Source organism: Echeneis naucrates, chromosome 1 (genome assembly GCF_900963305.1).
Source record: "Echeneis naucrates chromosome 1, fEcheNa1.1, whole genome shotgun sequence".
NCBI classification, from domain to species: domain Eukaryota; kingdom Metazoa; phylum Chordata; class Actinopteri; order Carangiformes; family Echeneidae; genus Echeneis; species Echeneis naucrates.
The window spans coordinates 14,160,279-14,187,250 of NC_042511.1; the positions used below are offsets into that span (position 1 = coordinate 14,160,279).

Here is a 26,972-nt window from a genome sequence, read left to right on the forward strand (position 1 = left end):
GACGATTTCCGCCAGTCGACAAGTGAGGATGAGCCAAAAATATAATGTTGCACATCAGCGTGGCTGACTGTTTTGCATTGTAGTGTTTTCATTGAACTTCAAACACAGCACTGTTGGTAAAACTGTAGCATTTCTGCATTCAATTACGTCTTCATAGCATTTCACAAAATAAATTATTTTTGTTCAACATGGCAGTTTTTTATTATTATTTCCATAAAGAGGGTTAGGGTTACGTAAAACACTTCTCATTTTACGTAGCATGGAAGCATTACTAGCCATCACATATTACAGTACACTAAACTTTTGACTGACTGACAGACAGGGTGAAAGAGAGTTGTGAAAATACTGTTGCATACAACGGAATAAATTATGGAGGATGCAACTGGCCAAACACTATAAAATTACTATAATTTAATATCATAAACCTTGAACAGAACAGTCTTATATATCAAAACATTCATGTATTTGTATATTTGAACATGGGTGGAAAAACGTATTCAGATTATTAACTAGAGTTTTTTTTTTAAATGCCATACCATAATTAAAATATATTTATTATACATGCACAAAATATAAATACACAAACTCTCTGTGATATCCTGCTCAGTGACCCTTAGCTATGATGCCATCCTTTAAAGTCAGGTTTGGAAATGATGTCAGTGAAGTCATTAGCAAACTCAAAACACAACACAAGTTTTCCACTTGTGTTTTCAATCCTGTCCAAACCAAACAGTTTAACCAAACTGCTGCCAAAGTATCTCCCAACAAACAAAAAGAATAATAAACACTTGCTTCACCCGGGCCTATTGCTCACCACTTATAAAACATTAGCATTCAGACCTTCCACAACAAATCCCATCTGGGTGTAGACCCATAGTCCAAAGTGCAGACCCATTTCTATCCCATCTAGCCTTTATGGCTAAAACTATTTGCTCAATTAGCGGTAACAATATTTTTCAAAAGTTCCATTGACCAAACCACAGCACCAAGACTGTCCTACTGAAAGCTGCAAGTAATCTGAGAATTATGATTGACGATAACAATCTGACTGTCCTTTTGTTTTTTAGACCTTAGAGTGACATGCAACAGCGTGACACTACTGAACTTCTCCGGGGGATTACAAAATATCCACTACCAAATTTGTCCTGGGGATAAATTAAATATTTCTGATTTCTTTCATTTCTCTGTTAAAATCTCTGATAAAATTCTAGGTTCTGCTATTTCTGCTAAAATGTTTAACATGCAATTGTTCATCTGTTTCCCAAAATGACCCCAGTGCAGTGCTGGCTCCCTGTGTGTGTTTAAAAGTAAATAAGTTGAGATGAGTTTAAAGGAAAAAAAAGATAAGCATTGGGTTTCTCAGACGGACTTTGAACACTTCTGTGGTTTGGTCCGCATGACATCTGGACCAAAAATGTGTTTATAAAGAGCTTATTAACATTTGCATCGGCAGACTTGATATAATATAACCCCTCATACCCTTAACATAACCCTTCATTGAGAGTTTGTCTAGCTGTGGATATGAGTTCCGTCACCCTCCACAGCTGTAAATGTCTTGAAACAGCCCCACAGATGTTGGAGGGCTTTCACTTCCTCTGATGACAGACAGCTGGACTGTTTGTTTACTATGCAGACGTTCCAGCCGTCCCTGGCTGTGATTGGTCCAACGTCGCACTCATCAACAGTTCGGACCAATGAGAATCCTTTCGCCCGCCCAGCAGACAAGGTCCCGGATGTGCGTCGTGAAGACGAGCTGGCTGGTTCACGTGTATTAAACAAAACACGGACGGTCGGTCGACGAGTCTGTGGTCTAACGGCGTCCGGGGAGCGGCAGCAGCGGCCCCTCCACCCCCTCCACCCCCCAGGGCCCCTTCACCGACAGGAGCTTCTCCCGAAACTAAGTAAGTGATTGGTGTGTTGGCGCCGCTCGCTGTCACATCTGTCTCCCATCATGTGTCCACGGAGAGGACATGGCTGTGAGTTGTCTCCTACCGAGCCCGCCGTAGACAGGCAGCAGTCCGCTGGACTCTGTCCCTGACCGGGTTCTGTCCGGGTCCACCTAAACTCCCCCATTCGGTTTGTTCGTCACTCCAGAAATATGCAGGCGGATAACATACAGCAGACTGTCTGGAAATGAGTCAAAATGGGTGCAGACAAACCCGTCTGTCTGTCTGTCTGTCTGTCTGTCTGTGTGTGTGTGTGTGTGTGTGTGTGTGTGTGTGTTTTTGGTTTTTTTATGGAGTCCAGTAAAGTAATGCACACTCAAAATTGACCTTACAAATGCAGGCAACTGAAGAAAAAACTGAACTCAATCAACGTTTGGTGTTAATGTTTTTTTCCTTAAGCACAGCACCATTTCTACGCATTTCTTTCCCCTGTGATCCAGACTGATCCATCAGGGCTCTCTGGGGTCCAGACCATCTGTTCCTGGACTCCTTCCCCTTCCCTTGGAAGATGGTTTGTTATAGCTATGGTTGTATGTGTTGTCCTGCTGCAGAGTCAACGTGGAACCATTCAGCAGATAGAACTGTGCCATGGATAAGAGTTGAAGCCAAAGATGTTTGCACAGTAATGTCCACCTGCCAGCAAATGACAAGATACTACAGAAGACAAATTCTAAAGAGATGACATTTTAAGGTTATGGAGAAATAGTGACTCAATAAACCCCTCTCATCCAATGGTACTCCCTTTGAAAGTGTAGTCAAGGCAGACAACATAAACTGCATCAAGATAGCACAAGGTACCAAGGGGGAAAACAAGGTAAAATAGTGCAAACAAACACAAATAACCAACAAAAACAAAGAAATTGGTTTATTTGGCATATAGCAAATTTCTTTCACAGCTCTTATCTCGGGTTACAGTTATGCCCTAGTCATTTGGAGTTTCTGACTTGTTGCATTCATGTCAATTTTAAAGTCATAATTATCACTGGGAAATTAAGGTTTTCTTCAAAAATGCAACAACTTTGCACTTTCTAATTTAGACAAGCTATAAAAATAGAAGAATGGATTCTTTACATCAGTCTGGTCAATGTCATTACTCATATTTAATTGATGTGTCTCTGCTATTTATGTCAAGGATTGTGGACACAACATTATCTTACAATGGGGCATTAAATAAGTGTTTCACTGAATGCCAGTATAGAGTGAAGGCATTTACTTATTACCGAGCTCCAATTCCTTTTTAAGAACTTTTAAATTGCAAGCTGATAGTAAAGTATGGCATGAACAGCAAACATATGTCTGAGCTTGGAATGTCTTGCTACAGCTAGAGAACATGAAGACAAAGTAAACTGATTATCTTTTTCCAGGCTACATTAAACTCAGAGAATCCCTGACAGTGTAAACTGAAGAATCTCCACCCCCTGGTTCAGCATGTTCCCGTTTCATAACAATACGGCACAGCACTGACAACATGCAGCATTAAGTTTCTCTCAAGTCTTCATGGTCAACCTAGTTAAATACAATCCTTTTGCTTTGTTCCAAGGGGGACAACACTGTCTGATGAGAAATGGCAGAGGGAGGCTTTGACCCCTGTGAGTGTATCTGCACCCAAGAGTATGCTATGAGGCGCCTTATCAACCTGGTAAGTAATGGACCTGAGGGGCTTTCACTTTCACTTGAAAGCTAAGTGACAGACTTCATTGTGTCGAAGTATAGATGCAGGGACAGGCCAGTATTCCAACTTTTCATAGCAAAGTGAAAATAACTCACTCAGGAGAATGAAGCAAAGCGATTAAGAATTGTCAGAGACACGGTACGCGGAAATGAAAAGCCACGGACCCACCCTGACTCGACACATCCTGGTTCCTGCTTAGTGTTTATCTGGAGAGTCTGTCTGCCCTGTTGTCATCGTGTGTGAAAGTTTCTCCTCTTAATTGAAAGTGTGTGCGTGCGTGTGCGTGTGTGTGTGCGTGCGTGTGCGTGTGTGTGTGTGTGTGTAAAAGATGAGGTAAAATGATTGAACTTCAATGGTTTCTAAGGGCATTAAGGATAAGAGCTTGCAGCTATGTTGTTTCACTTTCCTGGTGACCTCACTGGCACTTTTTGCACAGGTGTAACTTGCATAACGAGTAACATTTGGCTCAGGGCGTGAAGCCATCCTGGAGACTTTAGCATATGGTGGTTGTTAAATTGACAATAATCATTGCAAAGAATTTTTACATCTACAAGTCAGCTGTTTGTGTTCCACGCATTACTATGTGCTGTTGGTAATAACAAGCGACGAGTATGTTTGCATACCTGATGTAAAGACTAACTCAATGTTTTATTAGCAGTGTTTCACTCTTCCCAGATGAGGGGAGTGGTAACCAAATTAACTAATACAGCTATCGAAGTCACACTGTGAAATAGTGAATATGATTTTTTTTTTTTTTTCCCTACTCCTCTTTTACATCTACTTTGTTCTTTCTGTAATGTCTCTTTCAGCTCAGGCAATCTCAGTCCTACTGCACCGACACAGAGTGCCCTCAGGAATGTATGTATGACCACGTGTGACCATAGGTCACATCGTACTTTATGGTTGTGTAGGGTACATGTGACATAGATAGATGTGCTTGTGTTCAGTGCCAGGTCCCGGCGGGCAAGTCGGAGGAGGAGGTGATCTGACCCTCCCCATGGTTCTGATGGGATGGGTAGTGGTGGCTCTAGCCCTGTTTCTGCTACGCCCTTCCAGTCTCAGGGGTCCCCGTCCCACAGGGAAACCCACCAGACCCCACAATGTTAGTGTCATCTCACATGTGATCACTGCACTGTCTTCATTTGCCTGGTGTTCAATTCGTAACAATTTAACAATTAAATTGCTCTTTGCTAGTTATTAGATATATGTCTTGTAAATTGAATTTCTGCCTTGTTTCAATTATAAAACACCGAAACGTGCAGAAGACAGTACCTTCATGCCTAAATTTATAACATGTTAATGTGTATTTGTAATTATTTTGGCATGTGACTGCCTAAGGAGCATGAAAATACTCAAAATATTTTGTGATATTTTAGTGTTGCTATTTGAAAAGGCCGGTGTCATTCTTTGTAAAGAAGAGCAAATCAGAAAGCAGAAAAAAGTGGCTTATTCTGTGATGTTGCTTAGAGACAAACTGCTGCCGGAATCATTTTTACATTTAATTTAATTTAATTTTTTATATATTGACTCAGAACCTGTGTGATCACATCCAGATGCATCAATAAATATATAGAAATATATTATACTATATAATATAAATGTAGTTTTAACTTGACTTCATATCTTTCTGTCTTGGGTCACAGAGCGATGGAAGAGAGCCCCCAGCACCCCCTGTTGACTAGTAATGGAGTCAGGCATTCGGCAGTCCTGCACCTGTTCTGACGGGATCTGCACAGTTAGCCCGTATCAATGAACAAGGTGGCATCATCTCCCCGTCAATCGTCATACAAATATCTGTTGTTTTTTTCTTTCTGTGATAACACCGAATTGTTGGGTATATTTGTCTCTGATTTTTGTTGCTGAAGCCAAACTGGTACTGGATCAATGAGACCAACGTAGATATAATATTTAAGTATTTAAAAACAATTGATGTTTTTTAAATACATTCATTCAGAATTGATGTTTGAATGAACATTATCAATGTGTTTGCACAAAGGCATAAAAAGGTGAAGATATTGTTCCAGTTTGCCAAAAGAAATTTGCTAAATAACCTGACAAAAAAAACCTAAAAAAAGAAACATTAAAAAACCTCTGTATATGTTGCATATCTGCATATAGCATATATGCTGATATCATGTGCTGGCAAAAAGCCAGTTCTGACTAAAAATCAGACTGTTGATGCACCATTTTGGTTCTGCATTGTAATTCACCGCCTACTTTAATCCTGAGGTGTGGCATGATTTTGAGTCATTCCTTTTCTCGGCCATGGTGCAGACAGATCTTCAAAAAAACAGACATGAGCTCAAATTGAAGGAATGCGTCACATGGGTTGAGGGAGAGGGGCAGTTAAATTGTTGTTCTGCTTCTAGCTGAGTAATGAAGGGCAGCAGATTCCTTTTTCTCTTCAAACATTACTTTCTTTCCGTCTTAAATTTACAGCTCTTAAGCAGTGCCAGTCGTGATGTCATGTCACATTTGATAGCATATTCAAACCAGCACAATGTCAGACAAGATGTTTTTGTCTGAGACAATAAATAGGCAGATATCATATATGTATTCTAGATTTCCAAGCACATATGTCCCTTGAACAGCTTTTTATCAACTCTGATCAGAACAAGTTGTGAACTGACATATCACTTTTCTAATGATGCTTATTTCCATATCTAGCAGTCATTGAGCAATATTACCAATCATTCCAATTGCGTTTAGTCTCACCAGGTAAATAAAAAAAATTAATAAATCACTTCATTTAGCTCTATTCAATCTATACCATTTCGACAACATTTCAGCTGCCCAATGTGTCTAAAAACACTACGAGAACAATTAGAACCACTACCAGCTATATATATCCCATATGATGCATTTTTATCATAAAAAAATTGATTATATCCACTTTAAATGAAAGCTTGGTTACTGTTGTATAGACAATGGAAAGGCCAATACATTTCCAATAATTTAGTGGTTATTGTATGAAATGTGAAATGTGTATATGTGTGTGTGTGTATGTATGTATATATATATATATACACACACACACACACACACACACACACACATATATATATATATATATTCCCTGAGTCAAGAGTCTCTTTAAAAGTACCAAATGAAACATAGGGTGAATAAAGTGTGGTCATTGTAAAACTGTATACTCAGCGCAAACTAAATAGGTCTAAATCATATTAAAGGGACTCTGTGTACTGTGATTATTTTAGGGTTAAAAGTAGAAAATTGTATGTACTGACCTACTAGTAGTCAAAATTCATATTTTATTAGCACTTTTGTTGTGAAATGTAGTCATTTAAAAGGTGTTGTGCTGATTAAGCTGTCTAGAGTGGTGGCCCTGGAAAGGATGAGGGCTTGTTCTTCACTGTCTGAGAATCACAGCCGTCTCATGAATGGGAGCAATCCAAAGTTTATACTTCACAACTAATATGTCAAACCAATGAAAAGGAATGGAAGGTTACATTTTCAAAGGAGTGTTCAGTGTAGTTTTATTGTTGGGGTCTCATTACTATTAGAAAACAACCATTTTGAGAATGAACAGCAATATAATCCATTTGAGATGATCATGATGGGGTGGAGTTAATTTTATGATTTTTCCTTATTATTAGCGTGAGTTACACCACAGGGTTATTTTGTTACATTTTCAAACCCCTGTTTTTACAGCTTTGCTCATTTTTACATCTGAATAACTTTATAGAAGGTATTTCACTTACATTAAAGGTTGCAATGCAGTAAGTGAGCAGAAAAATGGAAACCTCAATGAGGAGAGATGCTTGCATGTTAATGTACGTTGTAACCCAGTGCCAAAAACTACAGACTCATTTGCAGGATAGGGCAACTCTTTGCTGATACAATCCTAAAACAGTGGGTTTTCTGTTTTTCTAGTCACTGACTGTATTTTTGTCAAGATCTGTCATGCCTATATGAAGTAACCATGGTCACTAAAGTATATCTTGGTCTTTATCTGTAACAACTGTGGGTTGAATTCATCCCAACTGTCATCAGTGGCTAGCTACTATTCACTCCCATATCAACAAATGTCCCCTTAATACTTCTTGTTAGATTTGCTTTGTATATGGAGGCGATATAGGGAGAAAAATACTGGGCAATTCATCAGTAGTTGTAAATAATGAGGGGATAGTCATACTGAGATGAACAGCTGGACTATCTGGTATCACAAGAGACCTCGAATTACACTGTTACTGGTTAAGTAAAAGGGCTTCTACTATGCACTTTTCCTATAACAAAACAAAATAAAAAGAAGTCTTACAACCTGTTTTGCTGTGTTTTGTTAGAAGTTTGTACATTCCCTAATTTCACTTAAGTAGACAGTTACACATATTGTATGTTTTATTAGTTGTTTGTCAAAGGACTTTACAGACTAAAACCAGTGAGAACATTTAAATAAGAGTATTTAGTCATTTTGAGCTACTGATTAAATATAATATAAATTATAGCACTTACTATGCAGCCAGACATTGTGTATACACACGCCAGTTGTAGCAATCTACTGATCTAGAACCTAATATTATACACTTACTTTGATAGTACATAGTTGGCACTAGAATATTTATACTGCCATATTTGACAAATATTTTGTAGTGTTTGAGCATTTTTTTTTTTAGTTTGAGTAGAGGTTTTGAAAACCTCAATATAACACACTGATGTACTCGTGACACTGATTATAATTTGACTGCTTAGTACAATTAATGTTTATTCGAGTATTGAACTTTCTCAAGGCAATCATGCTTCAGTTTTTCAATTTTTGCTCCTTAATGATTAAGTATGCTGTGATGTAATTACTCTTAAACTTTTACAATAGTAAAACGAAACAAACAAACAGATATGTAATCATATTTATTTTTTGGAGTAGAAGATCGGGGGCCAGGGAATGCTGTTGTGTCTGTGTCGTTTGAGCATGCGCAGACTGAAGCGGGTTTCCCTAGGTTACCATCAACAAGTTAGCCCAGGAGCTAGCTCAGAGTAGCTATGTCAGCGTGTCTTTAAGTAAACGCGTATCACTATATATCACTATAAACTTGATAACAAACCAGACGTCAGCCATGGACTAAAGAGACATGTCACTTTTGCCCCCAGTGTTTTTACAGAGAGTTCAGTAAATATGTTCATGACACGGTGAATTTAGCGAATGGTAGCTGGCATGCTAATGGCAGTAAACGCAGCCAGAGGAAGGTGTTCACAGTTTTCATGATGACAAGCCCGCAGTTCAGGACACTGGCTTACAAGACAGGTTCGGAAAGATCGAGAAGGACGACATTTCAGGTAAAACATCGTGTATGTTCTCTGGATATCGGCTTTGTTGGTTTTCCCGACAGCTCTCGGAAGCCTCCTGATGAGGCGTCATATCAACCTTGAATTCTGTCTTTTTAGGATGAACTTCAGGCCGCCGTCTCCGCAAGAGCAAGAAAAACCAAAAAAGATCCTTATTTCTACAGCGATGACTTCAATGAGGATGACGATGGTAAGATCATCATTGTCTGTCGCTTTCAGTAAGAGACAGTAAACGATCCATCCATCCATCACGTATACCGAAAAGCGCTATAAAATAAAACTCATCAAAATACTTCATTTTCCATCCATGTTCAATCCATTCACCAAATTCCTATGTTTCACAGAGTTTTTGAATCAACTCCTGAAATCAAGAGAAAAGAAGAGTGGTGTATATAAGGCTCGAAAGAGTAAAGCTAAAATCAGCAACTTTGAACTTTCAGATGATGAAGACAAACAAGGGGAAACAAAGAAAGTTTCATTCCTGAAAACAAAAAGAATCCACTCTCCTTCGGGAGACAGTAAAGCATCCTACTCTCAAGAAAAGGAGCTACTGCACTCATCTATCAGTGGACACAATGACAACAATTCATTTTCCTCACAACACTCTACAAATCTCAGTGAAGATGACACAGAATTTAAAAACAATCTTGTGGACTCGGTTGATCCCCAAAACACAAGAGAGAACTCAAGGAAATCACAGTCGTATGAAACTTCAGATGATACTCTTCTGGACATGTCTTTGCCTTTACCATCTGACAGCAGTGTGGTGGAAACCTCAGGTCCTGAGGAGAAGAGCAACACTATTATGGAAGAAAGTTCCCTGACTCCATATCTGTCAGAATCTGATTTCAAGCATGTGCTGGCAGCAGGTCGGTTTGTTTTTGTTTTGTTTTGGGGTTTTTTTTTCGGGGGGGTGGTTGTTTCAACAATATTGTTGTTTCATCTGTTGTGTGGACACATGCTAATAGTACAGAGTAACTGTACACTGAGTACAGAGTCAATTAATAACCTGTCTTCCACAGTGAATCTTCCTTTCTGCAATAGATCATCAGTTTTTTCAACTGTGCAGCCCAACACCGATAATGGACTTGGGCACTTATGATCCTCTCTATTGTAGGGCAAGTACAATAATGATAGATAACCAGGGGCATCGTATATTCCACAAAAACCTTTTTGGAAGGATATTTCGACACAAACAAATACAGCTTAGGAAACGCATACATTTTTAGATTAGAGTAGATGAAGCAAAGCATAGCATAGTATGATGATGATGATGATTTTGAATAAGCATAAAGTCATTCAGAAGGTGCTGCTGAGAGGGAGCCGCCCAGACCCAAACCAAGACAACGGACTTTGGGACTCAGCCTTCACACTGCAGAAAAGCCAGCAGAGGAAACCGAGTCACAAGACGTCAGCAGGCCCCAGACTTCGTCCACATCCATTCCCCTCTCCACTGACGCATCAAGCAGCACCGCCATGAAGAGCTGCAGCCCACAAGTCTGTATCATTGCTTTGTTATTCAGCATTCTACGATACAAGGTAAACAAAACAAATGTCTTATCAGTGCACATTGTGTCGTGTCATTGTAGTGGACGGACAGGGATCACACAGTTTCATTTAGCCTCAGCACATCCTCTACATACAAAAGGGAGCAGTCACAGCTCTTGAGCAAGTCCACAGTGGATTCTGGATCCAGAGGTAATGATTGGCATGTTAATCACCCTAAAATGTTTTCATTTTTATTTTATATTCCTTTATCCGCTTAATTACAAGTTTTAATTCACTTCTCTTTTCAGATGACTTTGTCTCTGATGACAGCAAAGAGCATAGAGGACTTTACTCTACATCGTTTGAAGAATTTCATGTAAGAATTGCCTCAAGGTGCTTTGCTCTTTAATTTATCTTCTCGTTAGCTATACCACACATAATCTAATAAAATCTGTTGCTTGCTTTTCTTTAGGAAGATTCAGGAGATCACCTAGATCATTCTGTCACTCAGCTCTCAAATACCCAGGAAAAGTCATTTGACACTAGGTGATTCTCCTAAAGTTAAACCAATAGCTAATGGAAATGGTGATAACTCAAACTTACATTTATTTATTTTTATTTTTTTTAGTAGGACTTCAAGCTCTCACTCAAAGACCACACGTAGATCTCAGAGTGCATGCTCCAGAAAAGTTGAATCAAAGTATCTGGGAACACTCAAGTTTTTGGACCGGAAAGTGTCACTACAAGATTCTCAGCCACAAGCAGCAGATTCAGTCAGAGCTGCTATCTACCAGGTTGGTGTGATAACAATCTTTTCTTTTCTAGTAGTTCCCTGACTTTTAACAATATGGAGGAGGAAAGCATATGTAACAGTTTTTTTTCTGCTTTCCATATTTGAATGTAAAGGTCATTGCAGTCGGTGCTGTTTTTCTAAGGACTAGCCAGGGACGCTCCATCTAATACCTTTATGGTGTTAATAGAGGGAATCCTAATATTTCCACTGCAATCTTAATTAATATCCCTGTCTACTCTTACAAGGAATGGCTCAAAAAGAAAAAAGAAAAGTCAAGAGAGAACATGCAGCTGAAGAAGAAAGAGGAAATGCTAAAAGAACAAAAGAAAAAGGTCAATAATCTATTTTGTAGAAGTTAAAATACTGTATACCATCTCTAAGCATTTCAAGAAGCACATGGTTATCAAAGAACTAACCAACTTTGCCATCTTTCTGAATGTACACAGGAAGAAGAAGCTAAAAAGGAAGATGCTATTGCATCCTATGAGGCTTGGAAAGAAAAGAAAGCAGAAAATCTCAAAGCAAAATCCAAAGAAAAGCAAGAAATGACCAAAAGAGAGCAGAGAGCAACAGAGGAGAAAGAAGAAAAAAGGAAGTCTGCCAAACAGGTATGTTTGTGGTTTATTGTGTACTCTGAAAGATGTAACAAGTAAGTAAATGAACGATTTGATATTCTTTACAGGTGTTTGAAAAATGGAGGCATGAGCATGACCATCTAGTCAAAGAGAAGCTCAGAAAACAGGCTGAAACTGAAAATAAACGGAAACTAGAAAAACAAGAGCAGGAAGAGGAAAGAAAGAGGGAGAGCAAATCTGCTTTTTCTAACTGGTGAGTGTAAATAATGTCCTTTGTTATATTTAGAGCTGAAATATTCTTTTTTTATCCTTCTAGTCTCACAGGTACTGTGACATTAGAGGCAACTTTCAAGCATCACTGTGGCCTACTTATTTAGGGAAAGACCCACTTATATCTTTATATTTGTTGATTTTACTTATTTTTTCTTTTTTGTTGAACATTTTTACTGCGCTCTGACAGTAAACGTATCAGCATTCACGTGATCAAACATAGTGCTGCTCCATTATATGCAGACCTGTTTGGTTGTGAGTATTATCAGCCACTAGATGGCAGCCAAAGCCGGATGATTAGCCATGTGTCACCAAAAAAATCTGATTTTGCCTTTTTCTTGAAATTAAGGTGTGAAAAGAAGAAAGATGATCTCCATGAAAAAGGCATTAAGGAGCGCAAAGAAGTAAAAACTAAAGCAGAGGAGGAACAATACATGAAAGAAGAGAGAGATAAAATGGCATTGGAGATGTATGAAAACTGGTTGGTAAGTGGAACTAACTGGGATATCAGTGATTATTGTTTCCGAAGCGGTTCATAAGCGGGCACCACCAGCCTGTAGTGTGTATTTACATAATTTTCTCAGGCTCGCCGTCACACAGAGTTGCTGATGGTGGTATCTGGAAACATTCTTCTTTTCTGTTTCCTAACAGGCAAGGAAAGAGCTAGAACAGAAGAGAAAGAGAGAAGAGAGACGGATTAAAGCGATACTGCGAGACAGTCCACCTCCACCATGGAGCCCCCCTAATAAAACTATACCATTTGGAAAATAACATTTCAAATGTGACAGAAGATATTTTGAATATCAGTGTTTGTATCTGCTATGTACATTTTATACATACATTTTAAGTACAGTTGAAGCTGTATATTTTGTAGTATGTGTAATAATAGCTGTTTTTATTTTTTTCTAAAATGTTACATTATGTTTAGAAAGGTGAACAAACTTTGTCTACATATATTTTGGAATAACAAAACCCTTTTTTTTTATTTATTTTTTTTTTTACAAATGTGTGAATCTGGTATTGCCATGTTGAACATGAGAATGTGAATAAGCATTCAGAAAACATCCCTGTAAAAGGTCAGCTGGTTTATACTTGACAGTTGTAACAGAGAGAAGCATTTCGTATTCGAAACTTAAACACAATGAGCCATAGCAGTCTGAAGGGATGCATGCTGCCAGGATGTTTCTTTATTTATGATGTGGTCTGGGGACTTCCAGGGTTCTCCAGCAACCAGGGCGATAATTCATTTTCACAACAAACCATACATAAAGAACACAGCGACAGTAACATAATGACAATTTTGGTCATTGCTTTCAAGCTTGCTAATAAAACATCTAAAAATGAAAAATGTTATTAGGTTGGGGTCTCTAAGACATAATATCATCATGTTGAGGTCCATGATTTCAATTGAATCACTTTTAGGTTCCTTGAGTTAAAAAAAAAAAAAAACAAAAAAACAAAAGCCACTACCGTAATAGCATGATGAAGTGAAAGGTACATGTATGTTTGAAAAATAGTATGGGCTAATATGGGCGGCCGCTTGGAGCTGGCATGCTGTGACATCAGTGTCTGATATTCTGAGTGAGTGCATGTGCACACAGCAGCTCAGTGATTCTCAGTCAATTTGATTTGCATTTAGCTTTCCAGAGCCTTCTGCCACAGTGGAAACACTGTGGCAACACTGAGGCTTGTGGGAATATTTACGGTTTTTCTTTGAGTTTATTGCTGTGGATAGCGCCCAGTTAATGGACTGGAACTGGATGGATGGGCCTGCTTTATGTTCACCTTCACCACCACCAAAGACTCAGTGGCCAAGGACAGTCTACAGTCAGGCTGGTAGCAGCAGCAGCAATAACAGCTGAATCCACTGAGCGCTTCAGATCCACAGTTAAAAAAAAGAAAAAGAAATCAGAAACCTCAAGAAAAAAAAATCTGCATATCTACAAGTTTATCCAACACACTGCAGACAAAAATGCAGCCAGCAGATGTTGAAGATTGGGTGAGAGAATGCGAAAGTAAAACATTTAGATGTCTGGTACCTACAAGATATTTCATGAAGCAAAAAGACAAAAACATGAAAAAGAAAAAAACCAAAAGCAAAATAATTATCATAAAAATGTAGCCTAACCTGAAACCAGGTTAAAATCTAAAGCCATGTCAGTCCTTCTTTCAGGCACACACCAAACTACACATTCCTACCCTTGGTGAGCTGGTATTTGATATTTAGGCAGACGAATATCAAATTTACCCAAATGAAAATACACAGAGAGAAGCGCGTTTTGCGGATTTTCTCAAAATAAAATGTATTCAATCAAAATAAATGCACGACGGTTAAGTACAACAATGTGGACGCACAACCAAAGAGAGAGACATGCACAACATCTATACCAGGCAAGTCCCACAAACCGAACAACTCACACACACACACACACACGCAGACTACGTGCAGACACGTCGCCCTGCATCCTCCGGCAGCCCATGCATGCAGCATGCACTTATCATGCCCGATGAAGGCAGAGAGGAGAGAGAGAGGCAGTTCGGTGTCTCTGCTATATTTAACTCACACTGCACAGCTCTCTCTCTCTCTCGGCCTCTCGCCCTGTTTGTGTGTGTGAGAGAGAGAGAGAGAGAGAGAGAGAGAGAGACGAACCACAGCCTCCCTATGTGCCGCTTGTAGCAGCCGACCGGACTAGCTGTGAGCAGGTAAGGAGGCTGAAACCACATCTGGAGCAGATGGGCTCATTGCTTTTAAATCGGTTTCATTGTTTTTGCGCCACTTTTCGTGGGTCGGCGGACATTTAACACGCTCGCGTTTTATTTTTGCGCCACGTCGTGCGTAAAAATAAACTTGTTCCGTGCGTAAAATGACAGTAAGCGGTGAAAACGGGCATGTGAGGCAGCACTGCTGTAGTTTTCACTTCCGTGTGCTGTTGTGGTGCTGATATCTCGGCTGCACTGTCCCATCAGATTTAAGTTGAGGATTTATTTATATTCCGAGGCCGAGCAGGAGATGAGTAAACATCCGCTTTTGTCTTGCTCTCCGGCAATAACGCAGCGCTATCTCTGTCATCCCGTCGGGAGATGTTAGTCCCTGTGATCATTTTATATCCTGCGGCGCTGTTGTGTTGCCGTTATTTGTGTACATATAATGATCTTAACGTGAGATAGTCGAACATGTAAGACGATGTCGGTCAGCTGGAGCTTTAAACACTCACCGGTGAAAGAACATGATCCTCATAGTTCAAATGTCATGTGGATGTGTGTGTGTGTGTGTGTGTGTGTCCTTGGGACCATAAGGGCAGCGGTCAAACCATTTGTTCCTGGTTGGGTAAACAACACCAGGTGGTCATTAAGGAGTATCCTCTAAATGACCCTCTGATTACCACACCAAAGTGTAAGACACTGTAAGAAACTTTCCTGCTTCTACACTAATAACAAATGGAAGCTTACAAGCAGCAAAAACATTCATGATATATATGTTTGCTCATTCACGTTAATAAGAGAATTTGTGGTATGTGCACATGGCCGGTATCTGTTGGTTTTTAAAGGTCTCTGTCCTCTAACTGATGTTTTGCAGGTAAAGCGGTGGCGGACATTTATCTCTGCCCAGGCAAATTATGGAAGGACTCTACTTTGAAGTGAAGCCCAGAAAAGATGAAACACCGAGGCGAGAGCGCTCTGAGAAACCCTCCGCTAGTCTAACTTCAAACCACCGGTCATGTCCATCATTTTCACATCTAACGTCGCCCACACGCCGTCCTCACAATGTCACCTTTGGTCAGGAGGGAGTGGAAGAGGAGGAGGAGGTGCAATATAAGTTGACATTGATTGATTCCCTGCCAGTCCATCACCTCACCACCATGGCCATGTTGCCCTGGATAGTGGCTGAGATCAGTAGGCCTCAGCGTAAGCAGAAGGAGAAAGGCACAGGGTTGCAGCCTTCAGAGCCAGCAATTGGACAGTCGGGCCCTTCCGGATCAAATAAGATAGTTTTTCTATGTGTGTCAGCATCATGGGTGCGATGCACGTCCATCCTGGGAGAGGGAGTCACCTGGGACCCTCTAACGCACACAGTGCTGTTTGAGTGCTATCCTCACCAAGTGACTAAGCTGATTCACAACAGCCAGGAGCCCAGCAGCTTTGGCTGCCTGGTCAGAAAGACATTAGAGTGTGCCTGCTATGTCTTCCAGAGCCAGGACAGCACCAAGGTAGGTGTGTGCGTTTGTGTGATAAACGATATTGCTCTGTGCCCATAATGTGAGGGAGAAAGTGTATCCTGAAGCAGCTATATCACATTAACAGTCACTGCTATGTTATTATGAGCATAATAATCATCATCATATTAATAATATTATAATGAGGCAGAGAGTACTACTTATTTCAAAAGGATAAAACTGCAAGAGAAAGCAGGATGCCTCGATTTGCCAGCAAAAAAAAAAAAGTGTAAGAGTAAAAAAAATAAAAATAAAAATAAAAAATCAGCAGTTTGACTCATGCACTATGCAAATAAAAGCAAAAATAAAACACATGAATCCCATCTTCATTTTATAAATGTTCACAAAGAGCCTTCAGCGTGTTTGGATCATCGTATTAATTATGACATAGCCCAGAAAACAGCTGGGGCCTATTACAGCCTGCTAAAGCCTACTGTACACGGTGCTTTAATGCCATTCAACAACACCAACAAACATAAAATCCACCAACAATGCCCTGGCAGCAGTGAGCTGACCAACCCACCCTGCGCTGACCTCTAACGCTTTCAACTCTCCTCCACATTGTGTGCTTTGCCAGCAGCGCTGTGTTGACTCTGGAGCTGCAGCTGGTGTCAGAGCCACTCATTTGATGACATCTTCGTCGCATGCCATGCCCAACATACCGAACTTTAATGAGCTGACCGATTCAGAGAGATGGAGACAGTGGGAGGTGATACATAATGGATTAAATGAACCAAAGACGGCAGAGTGCTTTATAGCAGCTTGAAGCAGGAGCGTTCCCACATGTCTGGTCTCACGTAACAAATATGCATAGGCTTCGACTGTCTGAGCAGCTAGCATTATGTATGCAATGTATTCAATGTATTGTGTTGTGTGTGTGTGTTTGTGTGTGTGTGTGTGTGTGTGGTGTAACTGACCAGATGCAGATCAGCTGTACTGGAACACTTACGCACAGGATTTAGCATTTGGATGTATCTATAGGTAATTATTATTTTTTATTTGTGTGCGTTTTTTCTTGATTAGTTGAAGAGTTTGCTTGTACAGCAGCCAACAGCAAGGCAGGATATAGAACCATGTTGCTATGGAGACTACTTCCTGTTATGGCCCAGTAGGGTTTGTGTGTGTGTGTGTGAAAGTATGTGCATGCGGTTGCTTTTCAGCTCCTCAAAAAATGTGATGGTGATGTCACGCTGACCACCTGTTTCTTTGACTCTGTCACGCTGGGCTTAGCCGCACACACATACACACACAACGACGTGCACGCTGATAATGAATCCAATCTCTGGGCACCGCAATGTGGCTTTGAATCCTACAGTGTATTCACTTGAGTTTATTAGCTGAGTTAAGTCTTATTTTATACATCAAGTGTGGGTTAGGGTTAGAAAAAATAGAAATAGTGATTTAGTTTAAAGCACACACTATGGGATCTGTAAGCATTGCCAACAGGAAACACTTAACCACAGAAACCCAATTTGCATCAGTGGTCACTGTCTCTTTCTGTGGGGAAAGTGATGGGAAAATAAGCTTCTGCTATACATTAATGTTGATCTCAGTTCCAGTTTCACACGAGTGTTTGTGTTGAAATAAGAGCTGCGCGAGGCAGAAATCTCCTGTTTCATAACTGGCGTTTTATTCAGCTCTTACCATGACGTTCTATACAGCTTGTTTCTGAAGGGCAAAGGTGCGCATGTACGTGAAGCTGAAGGTGAACTTCTACAGCTTTAATTGTAAAATGCTACTGTGATTTCTTGCAGTTAGTCAGAGCGCCAGGTGGTTGGGAAACAAATGAAACTCTCGCAAAAAAGAGGTGTGAACAAGATACTTATTAGATTCTGTTCTGGCTTCCAACATAACACACAAAATGCTCAAATGTATTTATAAATGTATTGTATTAGAAGGCACAAAGTGCCCTCTGTGGGATTTCCCTTCCTGCCTAACAACCACTAGGTGTCAGCACCGAAATGTGTCACAAAGTTCACAGTGTATTTTTCTTTAAAAGCTGTGTGTTTGTTGCCAGGTTTCATTGGCGCTGCTGCGAAATTGTGTTTTATAATGAAACAAGCCACCTTGTACCTTATGTAATTATTTATGTTTTTGCTTGTTACTAGTTATTCATTATGTCTTACATTTATTATTTGATATTTCAATTTCATTTAATTTTACTGCTTACTGAGTATTCTTGTACGAATGATAATGACTAAAGATTAGAAACGACACTTTTGTATTTTTGACTGCTCTGTGATAATTTGGTGGAAAAGGCTCAAGTACAGGCCTATTGCTATCTTAAACAACAATAATAATACACCAATGTGTGTTGACCATTTCTACTTGTTTGTAGGAATTATGATATTTTCTGGTTAAAACGCACCAGTCAGTTCTACCTACAGGTTTTTATCGCTCAATGTTCGATAACTTTATTCATGATACCAGTTGACTGTAAATTTTGATTCGAAAGGCCGTGGTGACTAAATTACTCATCTCATCCAATTATATTTCAGTAAAAAAAAAAAAAAAACTCCAGTGTGTTTTTTGGATTCCTCTTCCTCTCCATTAGATCCGAGTAAACAATTATCAAAGACAAGGCAACACAATCAACAAATATAGTCGTTTCGACTGTTACATATACAGCTTCATCTTTTATTTCAGTCCCATAACTAAATGAAGAACATGCACATGAGTACTTTTCCTGTCAGTTCCTTTTTTTTTTTTGTCCCTGTCAGAGTCATTTACATTATGAACTGTAATCAGTTCATCACTAAGTATTGTTGAAATTGAAGCCATGTCAAATGTTGGTCTCAGGAAACTGATAAAACACCTCTGGGCTCTTTTCCGGTCTCTGCTGTGTTTCCTAGGAGGATTTGTTTTTGCTTGCCTGGCTCGGCTCTGCCTGCAGAGAGGAAATACTGTTTATGTTCAGTCATGCCGGCAAAGATAGTCCACGTCGTGTCACGGTGAAGTGAACCCCCACCGAAGTCTGCCGCCTAAAGTTTGACTGTCCCGGGACAGGAACTGTGTCCACCCTGTCTCCGGGCGTGCTGGCGGACACTGCTGTCAAGTTAGCCGCGGTTAGCTGGAGGGTGCACGGCAACACGCAGCGTAGCTTTCACAATAAAAGACCCAAATCCCGCAATCCGAGCCTACATGCCATTGGACGTGTTTTGCTTTGAAAAGGTTCAACGGACGTGTCCGGTTGGTGATACCCAACTTGACTGTCAATCGCAGAACCATCAGGGAGCAAAATCAACTTTCCATTGACATGATAGAGAAGTGTCCCGCACTGTCAGGACCGACGCTCCGAGGACAAACCACTCAGTCTTGTTTTTTGTTAAGTCCACGGCGGATGGGATGAAAGCGCGACTCCAGCGACTCAACCTGTTCGCCGTCAAACAGGAGCAGAAAGATGTAAGCGGACTTTTTCACTTTGTCAGCCATGCTAAGTGGACAGTTAGCATTCGCATTAGCCAAATTAGCTCCGAGCCGTCGTTAGCCGGACTCAACAAGTTAGCGCTGCTGGCCGGTAGCTGGGGGACAAAGTGTCCGTTACATACTACCCACTCATCGTAAATACCACATAAACACCATGTTAACATCTCCCACACATGTTGTGACGGGCACGTTGAACCGTATTTCGGTGTGAGTTTAAGCGCTTGTGGACCTCTCAGGTCTGATTTCAGTGACCAGAGTTGGTCCGGAGGTTTTCATCACGGATGGTGTCGCTGCTGCTTGTTGAAAATGTTTCTGTTGCTCACAAGATTAATTTCACCTAAACAAACTGTCTCTACGTTGGTGAAAGGTAAAAAAAAAAAATCCACCCCTCAAACTTTGCCCCAAATTGGGAGGTGACATTTTAAATTTCACGGATGTATTGAATTATCCCAATATGAATTTGCTTACGGACACAGCTGGCCTTTTTACTTGAGAATGACTTAGAATCCCCCATTGATAGGAAAATGGACAAGCAATGTGAAGGTGACATCTTTGAATGTATTACGTTTATATACAGAAATATGTAGGTGCTCTGCTGGAAGTAGATGGTTATTAAGGTTATAGAAATGATCATTCAGTTGCCAATTGAGTACTGACTTCACTGACGTCAGTGGAAGCTGAAACAATTGAATTGAGTAGTTGACTGACAAAACGTGAGGTAATAATGATCTAAAAACTGGACCAAATGTAGTTTTTTTTTTTTTTTCTGGGAGGGGGGGTTTGATGAAAAATTGTATAAAATTCTGTAGCACAGCTGCCAAAATGTAGGACAGAGGCATTATATTGGGCTCCCTGGAAAGGAAATAGAAAGGAAATTCTTGTGAATCGTAATTATTCTGTCGAATTGCTACAGTCCAATCTGAATCAGATAAAATACATGGTGATCACACAACACTGCCTCATTAGTTTTTTTTTTTTTTGTTTTTTTTTGGACATACTGAATAATGCCAGTAATAAAACGAAAGTATTTTATTTTCCTTGTCTGAATGGTGTTAGCGCTGCTGCTCCCGTTGAACAGTGCCTAACTGACTGTCAGACCCTGTAAAAAGCTGACATGAAAATCCTGTCTGCTTAGCTGTTGCAAAAACAGGCTAACTGTAGGTGCCTGTGCGTGAGTCATAGCGATATCACCTTCAGTGCCATTGTCCTTATGCCAGGATTTCACTCCTGGAACAGGAGACAAGTAGTTTGCTATGCCTCATTAGTCACAAAGTCTCTCTATTCAGCGTCTTCCTGCTGGTGGATTTCACATACAAGCCACCTTTATACCTTGTCCTAAAGGCAGACGTAGCATCACTATTTGAACAACAGAATATTAAGAGTAATCAGCATATGTGCAGTTGTTTCATGCTCTTTATTTTATTTTTGTTTTCTGATGAAATCATTACGGTATAATTCTGATGGGCGTATAAAGCTTTTCTTAATACACATGCATATTTAAATTGGAGACAATAAAACCAGGTAGAAGTGATTATGCAAATAGATATATGTTCACTAGATTTGAAAGAAAATTTTCAACATCTGAGCTGACACTAAACCTTCCCAAATAAAACAATTGCTGTCTCTCGCTGTTCGGAAAGTACCTGATTCTTGGCAGCATACTTTCAAACACAGTTTAAGTTAATGATGACCCAATTCCAAGAGAGACTGTAACAAATGGATTTGAAATCCTTTTTTTTTTTTTTTTTTTTTTTTTTTTTCCTTCCTCACCCTTTCAGCATACCTGCTTCTGTAATCCCTTGGTCTCATGTGGCCCCCCCCTTTTTTATGTCACTCTCCTTCCCTCTTCATGTGACATAGTCTTTGCACTCTACTAAAAACAAGCCAGTAAATCAGAGGCACCTTTCTGTCTTTATATAACCAACAGTTGGTCCTTGTTACTTGTCAGTCTCGTTTTTTGCAGCAATATGTCTTTCACTTTGTTCATCCACAGGTTTGCAAGCCTCACTTGTTATTCTGTCAGTATTAGAGTTACACCTAACAGTCTTTCAGTCAGATGAGAGATTGTGTGTTATCTCTGAGCATTATTGGCCTAATTATTCTCAGTTGAGTAATGAGTCTGACTCAGCACTGCACTTTGACAAAAAGCCGCTACATTGTGTCCCTGTTATCACATTTGAATGAGTTTGTCTTCTCTGTCTTGCTCATTTTGTACCGTGAAGTGGCTCCTTAATCCAAATGGAGTGATGTCAGAGTGCTGGACCCTTGTGGCTAACCCAGAGACATTTCCTACTTTGCCGTTGTCCCCCCGCCCTTAAAACTTTTTCAATCTTCTCTTGTGCTTTGCTTTCTGTTAGTGATGCTTTTCATCTGCTTGATGGCTTCTGAACTTTGAACTGTTTTGATCTCTGGCTGCGCTTCGCAAAGCACAAAACCTAGACACATGACCATGGGAAGTGTAAGAGTTGGCTGGTGTGTCATTGGGTTTTCGACTTCTCTTATTTATGCCTGGTATCTCTAATCATGCGATTACAAGTAAAATTTGTACGTTAAAGCTTGTGTAGCAAACTACAGTGTTTCCATAAAGTGTTCTCATTCAAGTGGAATATCTAAGTAATTTTATACATTTATTAATTAATGCAAATCAATTTATAAAGTTAAAACCAGACATGGAATGTTAAATGAAGTTCTTGTTTCTGTAAATGCACAGAATTGCATAACCTTGTTTCATCGTCCATCTTTATTGGGAAAGGTTTTTGTTGTGTAATTTTGCTGATGTTTGATAAATGAGGGATGCTTTTGTGGGATCCCTCAATCTTATTAATAGCTTGGAAGACCAGTTAATTTATCAGGCAAATAGCAGTATGTAGGAAAAGAGTAAAATATAGTAATATTTAGCTTTGATAAAGTCCAGTTTTAGTAAAAGACTATACTTTTTACATGATCCTAACCTTTTACCCCTTTTCCCTCTTTGACGAACACTGGAAGGTTTATTTTGTCAATTGCACTACTACAGACTTCTAGCTTCTCGTTTACCAGTTGTAGTTGTGTAACTTCCTTCTTTTCAAGGTCAGCACTACAGTAGTTCTGTGTATTACTGGCTTAGTGAGAAAGGCCATACTTGTTCAACGTTGTTCCTCTGTGAGAGGCCAAGTCTGTGGATCACAGCCTGAGGCTGTGTCCAGCTGCCTTCCTGTCTGAGATCAGCCGCATGTAAACGTTTCACTGAACAAGATACTGTGTAGTGTGTCTTAGCTAAGGCTTCTCTCGGCAGAGCAAATCCTCCCTCAGCTTCCCTTCACTCAACTCAAATCAGACGTTTTAGCACTGAACAAGCTGACTATAAAAGGAAGGAAGCTGTAGGAAGGGATGTTGAAAAATGAGACTTATTGGAATAAGAAATCCAAGAACCAAGACATATTATTGTTAACATACAATGAAATGTTTCAGTGATCGTCATGCTTGGAAAGATCCACCAGAGCCAGTTACTCCTCATAATTTCATCCTCAAACAAAGTATGGTTTTCTCCCCTGCATTGTTACACAGAGAAAACCAGTGCACTGTCCATTGTAGCTACAATAATTAATTTGATAATTTGTTAAAATCCTTTATTAAAGTCTTTAGTTTGTTTTGTTTTCAATGAATACATTGAGAATTTTTTTCAACTCTACTTTCCTTCCTTCCTTCCTCCAGTTGAACTCAAAGGAGAAATTTTCAGTAATATTTCAACATTTAACAATGTTCAGTCCAGGTGAAATAATCCTGTTTGCAATGTTATGTGGAAACATATTTGTGCAGAAGGGGATTTTAACTGTAAGTGCAGTTGGGAAGGGAGTGGGTGTATGAGAAAGTGGAAGAGGTCGATAATAGCATCATGTTGAGTAGTTAAGGAGCAGATACAAGCCAAAGAAAGCAGAGGGAGTGAAACTGGAAGGTGGGCTGAAATGTGAAAAGGCTACTCAAAGACTCTGAAGAAGATAAATTCTCCACCTCTTTTTAATGTTTGTGTATCTTTAATGTCATAAGGACACAACAGAGAGAAAAGGAGTGAGAAGACGGATGAGCAAAGGCACATTGTATCTGTTGGTTCAAGTGTTTCAGAGAGTCAGAGAGTGAAAGCAGAAGGAAGACGAAGGGGTAGATGGAGGGGAGCAGGCAAAACAGAGAGAGGTCTGTTGTTAGTAGACAGATAACAGACTCTGCTCTCAAGCCAATGCCATTGAAAACAAAGTAGACACTCAAAGCTAGAGGGTGAGAATCGTGGTGGCTCATGAAAAAATTAAGCTGTGGTTAAAGTAATAAGATAATAGCAGAATCAGAATTACCTTTGATGGCCAAGTATACATGGGCAAACAAGGACTTTGTCCCTGGATGAGCTTTGCTCTCTTTGTGCATAAACATTAAAGTATGAAAAATATGAAAGCTAATCTTAACTTCACTTGGTAACGATGAAATGTTCAAAATGGTGGTGGTTTAGAATTAGTCACACGCTGCAGTATTTTATGAAATGCAATGTCTCTTTTCTTTGTCTCCTGTAAAAATGGGGGCATTTGCCTGACACACTTAGCCAGAACAGCTCCCACTTAATGGTGGACAAGAATACCAAGAGTACCACTGTGAGGCAGGAATTGTTTTGATAATGGAGCAGCAGCGAGCACACCTCATGCCGAGGCAAGACACAGCAGAACCCAGTTGAAGGTTTGTCTGTGAGACTGCAGATTTATTCACTAATGACATCACTGATGTGTGACTCAAACACTGTTTCTGCTCAGCTTGAACGCTTCCTTCTTTTTGTTCCCTGCTTGGTACTGTGCCACTGTAGTTTAGCAAACACAGCCCGCAGCAGCATGTGCATTGCATGATGACAGAAATTAATGTGGATGATGATGAAGTGGTAAAATGCTCAAGGTTAAAGAAAAAGCTAAATATCAATAACTGCCTATATGACAGAGAGATACTTTCTAAAGGATTAAGAAATTGAACCAAGTAAGAGAAAGCCTTGAACATTCATGCAAACAGTTAGTGCAGGGGCCCCAACATTTGCTGGCTAATCTGTTTTTAGAGAGGTGGTGCTGCGACAACGTGTTTATAATGTGGTTAGCGCTGCCGCCCCACAATAAGAAGGTCGCGAGTTCGGTTCCTGGTCCTTTCTGTGTGGAGCTTGCATGTTCTCCCAGTGTCTGTGTGCATCCAAAGACATGCATGTATAGGTTAACTCGCAACGTTAAATTGACTAGGTGTGAATGCGAGCGTGAGTGGTTGTTTGTCTCTGTTTGTCCTTGTGTGTTGGCCCTGCGATGGACTGGCGACCTGTCCAGGATAAAGCGGATGAAGATGAGTGAGTGAGTGAGGATAACAACTAGCATCTACAATGATCCAAAACATTAGAAAATAAGAACTAAACAGGGCTTCACATGATGTAGCACAGTCTCCAGACTCCATCGGGCTAGTGTCAGATGAGCTGGACAGAATGTGAACACAAAGCAAAAGTGAACAATAGCACATCTGTGGGAAAGTCTGTAACAGTGTTGGCAGGAATTTACTCAACAGTGTTTCATTTCCATTTGGCTTTTCACACAAGGATGATCAAATTACATCCAGCATTGATTTGGTCATCCTAATAACTTGGTTTTGACAAAGTTATCACAGGGCTGACATAGAGACAAACAGCCACTCACACTTACATACACACCTATGAGCAGTTTACAGTTGCTATCGAATATAAGTGAGCACATCTTTGGACTGTTAAAGTAAGTTGGAGTGTCCAGAGAAAACTCATTCAGCCACAAGAGGAACATGCATACAATTTTTTTTTTTTTTTTTTTCAGAATTGACTCAAACTGTGATAGTGTTTTTACTCTGTGTAGTATTTGATCTCTAGTTTCTCTGTATATCAACAGTCAGGGCAACTGTGCTTGTCTAACTAGCAGGCCAGAATAAATCTACCTGCTTGTTTATAAGTCAAAAGAAATGTGTAGTGCAGGTTTTCACTCTGTAGTAAAGGCTTTTATTTTGAATGTCTTTTGTTATGGAAGAGACTCATGGTCATTATAAGCCATGGTTTTGTGCTTGTTATCGTTATCCCTTCAGACCAGATCACTTACACAGTAAACGTTTCAGGGCTTGGTATCAAATCAAGTTTAATGACTACTTTGTTCGTCTCTAGTTTACCAGTGATTTACTAGTTTTTACTGTTTAAACGTGTTTTGTATACATTGTAACAGACTTTCAAATAGAAGTGTAACCTCCTGCCTGACTGTTGTCCTTTGGTTCAAACCTCTCTTTTTATTTTTAAGATACTGTGTGTCTCATTGCATGTCTGTGTTTAAAACTGGCCTAAGAAATGTGTCAGATGGCTTTAATAGTCATGGAAACTCTCTGTTAGTCATGGAAAGAATGGTAATAGAAAAGGATTTTTATATTAAACCCTTAATAGAGAGTATATGTAATAGCCTGGATTGGCCATTATCTCACACTGCAATTATTTTGTCGGTTTTTGAGGGTGAGAGATTATGTAAATACTCATTAATCCAGACAAGAACAATAACATGTTCCCATGCAGACTTGAGTCTGTGAGTTTTGGAAATTTGTTTTTATATGGCATATATTTTTCATACAATTATAATATGTAACTTCTGCAAACATTGGTCTTTCCAGAATAAAGTTCATGAATGGCAGTGAGTGTGTTTAGTCCCTCAAAAATAGTAAAACTTTTTAATTTGGCATGCTGTATTATTTTTTTCAGCAAGCAGTTACAGTTGGACTTGATCCATTTAGGATTTCAGCCAGAGACAGGCAGAGCTTTGGTCCCGTGGCCTTCTCTACTAATGTGTCTTTATTTTTTTTTTCATTTGCAATTCTTTTTTCTGTATCATATGATGACGATGTTGAGCATCTCAAGCTGAGTGATTTAAATACACAAATGATTTTAATGTAAAAATAATAAACTATCACATTGTCCCTGAGCAGTGTTGTATAATCTCTTAGCTCCTTATTTGGATTTTAGCAGCTGACAAATAAAATTATTCAGTGGCTGGTGAACAAATGGGGAAAAATGTCAAAAAAAGTCAAAGTGAGAGTGATTTTTGCTATAATATATATGGTTGCTAAAAATGCAATTCTAATGATCTAATGATTCTAATATGATATGTAAATGTACAGCTGTCCTCCAACATGTTCTGCACAACAACTTCCAGCAAAGAAGGCGTTTTGTGGTGTTTATAGTTAAGTGACCAAAAGATGGATGATTACTGCTCATGATTTAGGGAAATGATGTTTCCTTTGTAGATG

At 39.6% G+C, this 26,972-nt stretch overlaps 3 protein-coding genes across 9 annotated transcripts in view; all 3 read left to right on the forward strand.

The window, feature by feature from the left end:
- Positions 1-1,731: 1,731 nt before the first annotated feature.
- smim14 (small integral membrane protein 14) lies at positions 1,732-7,898 on the forward strand. 2 transcript variants are annotated; one of them, XM_029512061.1, is made up of 5 exons: positions 1,732-1,901; positions 3,487-3,585; positions 4,428-4,476; positions 4,566-4,720; positions 5,262-7,898. In XM_029512061.1, exons 2-5 carry the CDS (start codon positions 3,511-3,513, stop codon positions 5,298-5,300), a joined length of 318 nt encoding a protein of 105 aa, XP_029367921.1. In that variant the 5' UTR covers positions 1,732-1,901; positions 3,487-3,510; the 3' UTR covers positions 5,301-7,898. The 2 variants fall into 2 exon arrangements, with proteins under 2 accessions (XP_029367921.1, XP_029367930.1); XM_029512070.1 differs by lacking the exon at positions 1,732-1,901 and having other exon boundaries at positions 1,929-3,585.
- Positions 7,899-8,583: 685 nt separating this feature from the next.
- Positions 8,584-13,341, forward strand: map9 (microtubule-associated protein 9). Of its 3 annotated transcripts, none has more exons than XM_029505406.1 (13): positions 8,584-8,907; positions 9,016-9,106; positions 9,261-9,785; positions 10,220-10,413; positions 10,506-10,614; positions 10,713-10,780; positions 10,877-10,950; positions 11,033-11,198; positions 11,443-11,529; positions 11,644-11,805; positions 11,880-12,025; positions 12,392-12,527; positions 12,694-13,341. In XM_029505406.1, the coding sequence occupies exons 1-13, from the start codon at positions 8,833-8,835 to the stop codon at positions 12,811-12,813; spliced, it is 1,953 nt and encodes a 650-aa protein (XP_029361266.1). In that variant the 5' UTR covers positions 8,584-8,832; the 3' UTR covers positions 12,814-13,341. The 3 variants fall into 3 exon arrangements, with proteins under 3 accessions (XP_029361266.1, XP_029361417.1, XP_029361336.1); XM_029505557.1 differs by having other exon boundaries at positions 11,036-11,198; XM_029505476.1 differs by having other exon boundaries at positions 10,223-10,413.
- A 1,299-nt stretch (positions 13,342-14,640) lies between these two features.
- tbc1d1 (TBC1 (tre-2/USP6, BUB2, cdc16) domain family, member 1) overlaps positions 14,641-26,972 on the forward strand; it is a 38,739-nt gene continuing 26,407 nt past the window's right edge. For 3 of the 4 annotated variants that reach the window (XM_029505050.1, XM_029505213.1, XM_029505126.1), the window contains exons 1-2: positions 14,641-14,745; positions 15,620-16,250. In XM_029505050.1, coding sequence (XP_029360910.1) covers positions 15,660-16,250 — 591 coding nt within the window. In that variant the 5' untranslated portion in view covers positions 14,641-14,745; positions 15,620-15,659. Of the gene's footprint in view, positions 14,746-15,619; positions 16,251-19,479; positions 19,659-26,972 lie in introns of those variants that run through there. The other variant, XM_029505285.1, reaches the window with a different exon arrangement.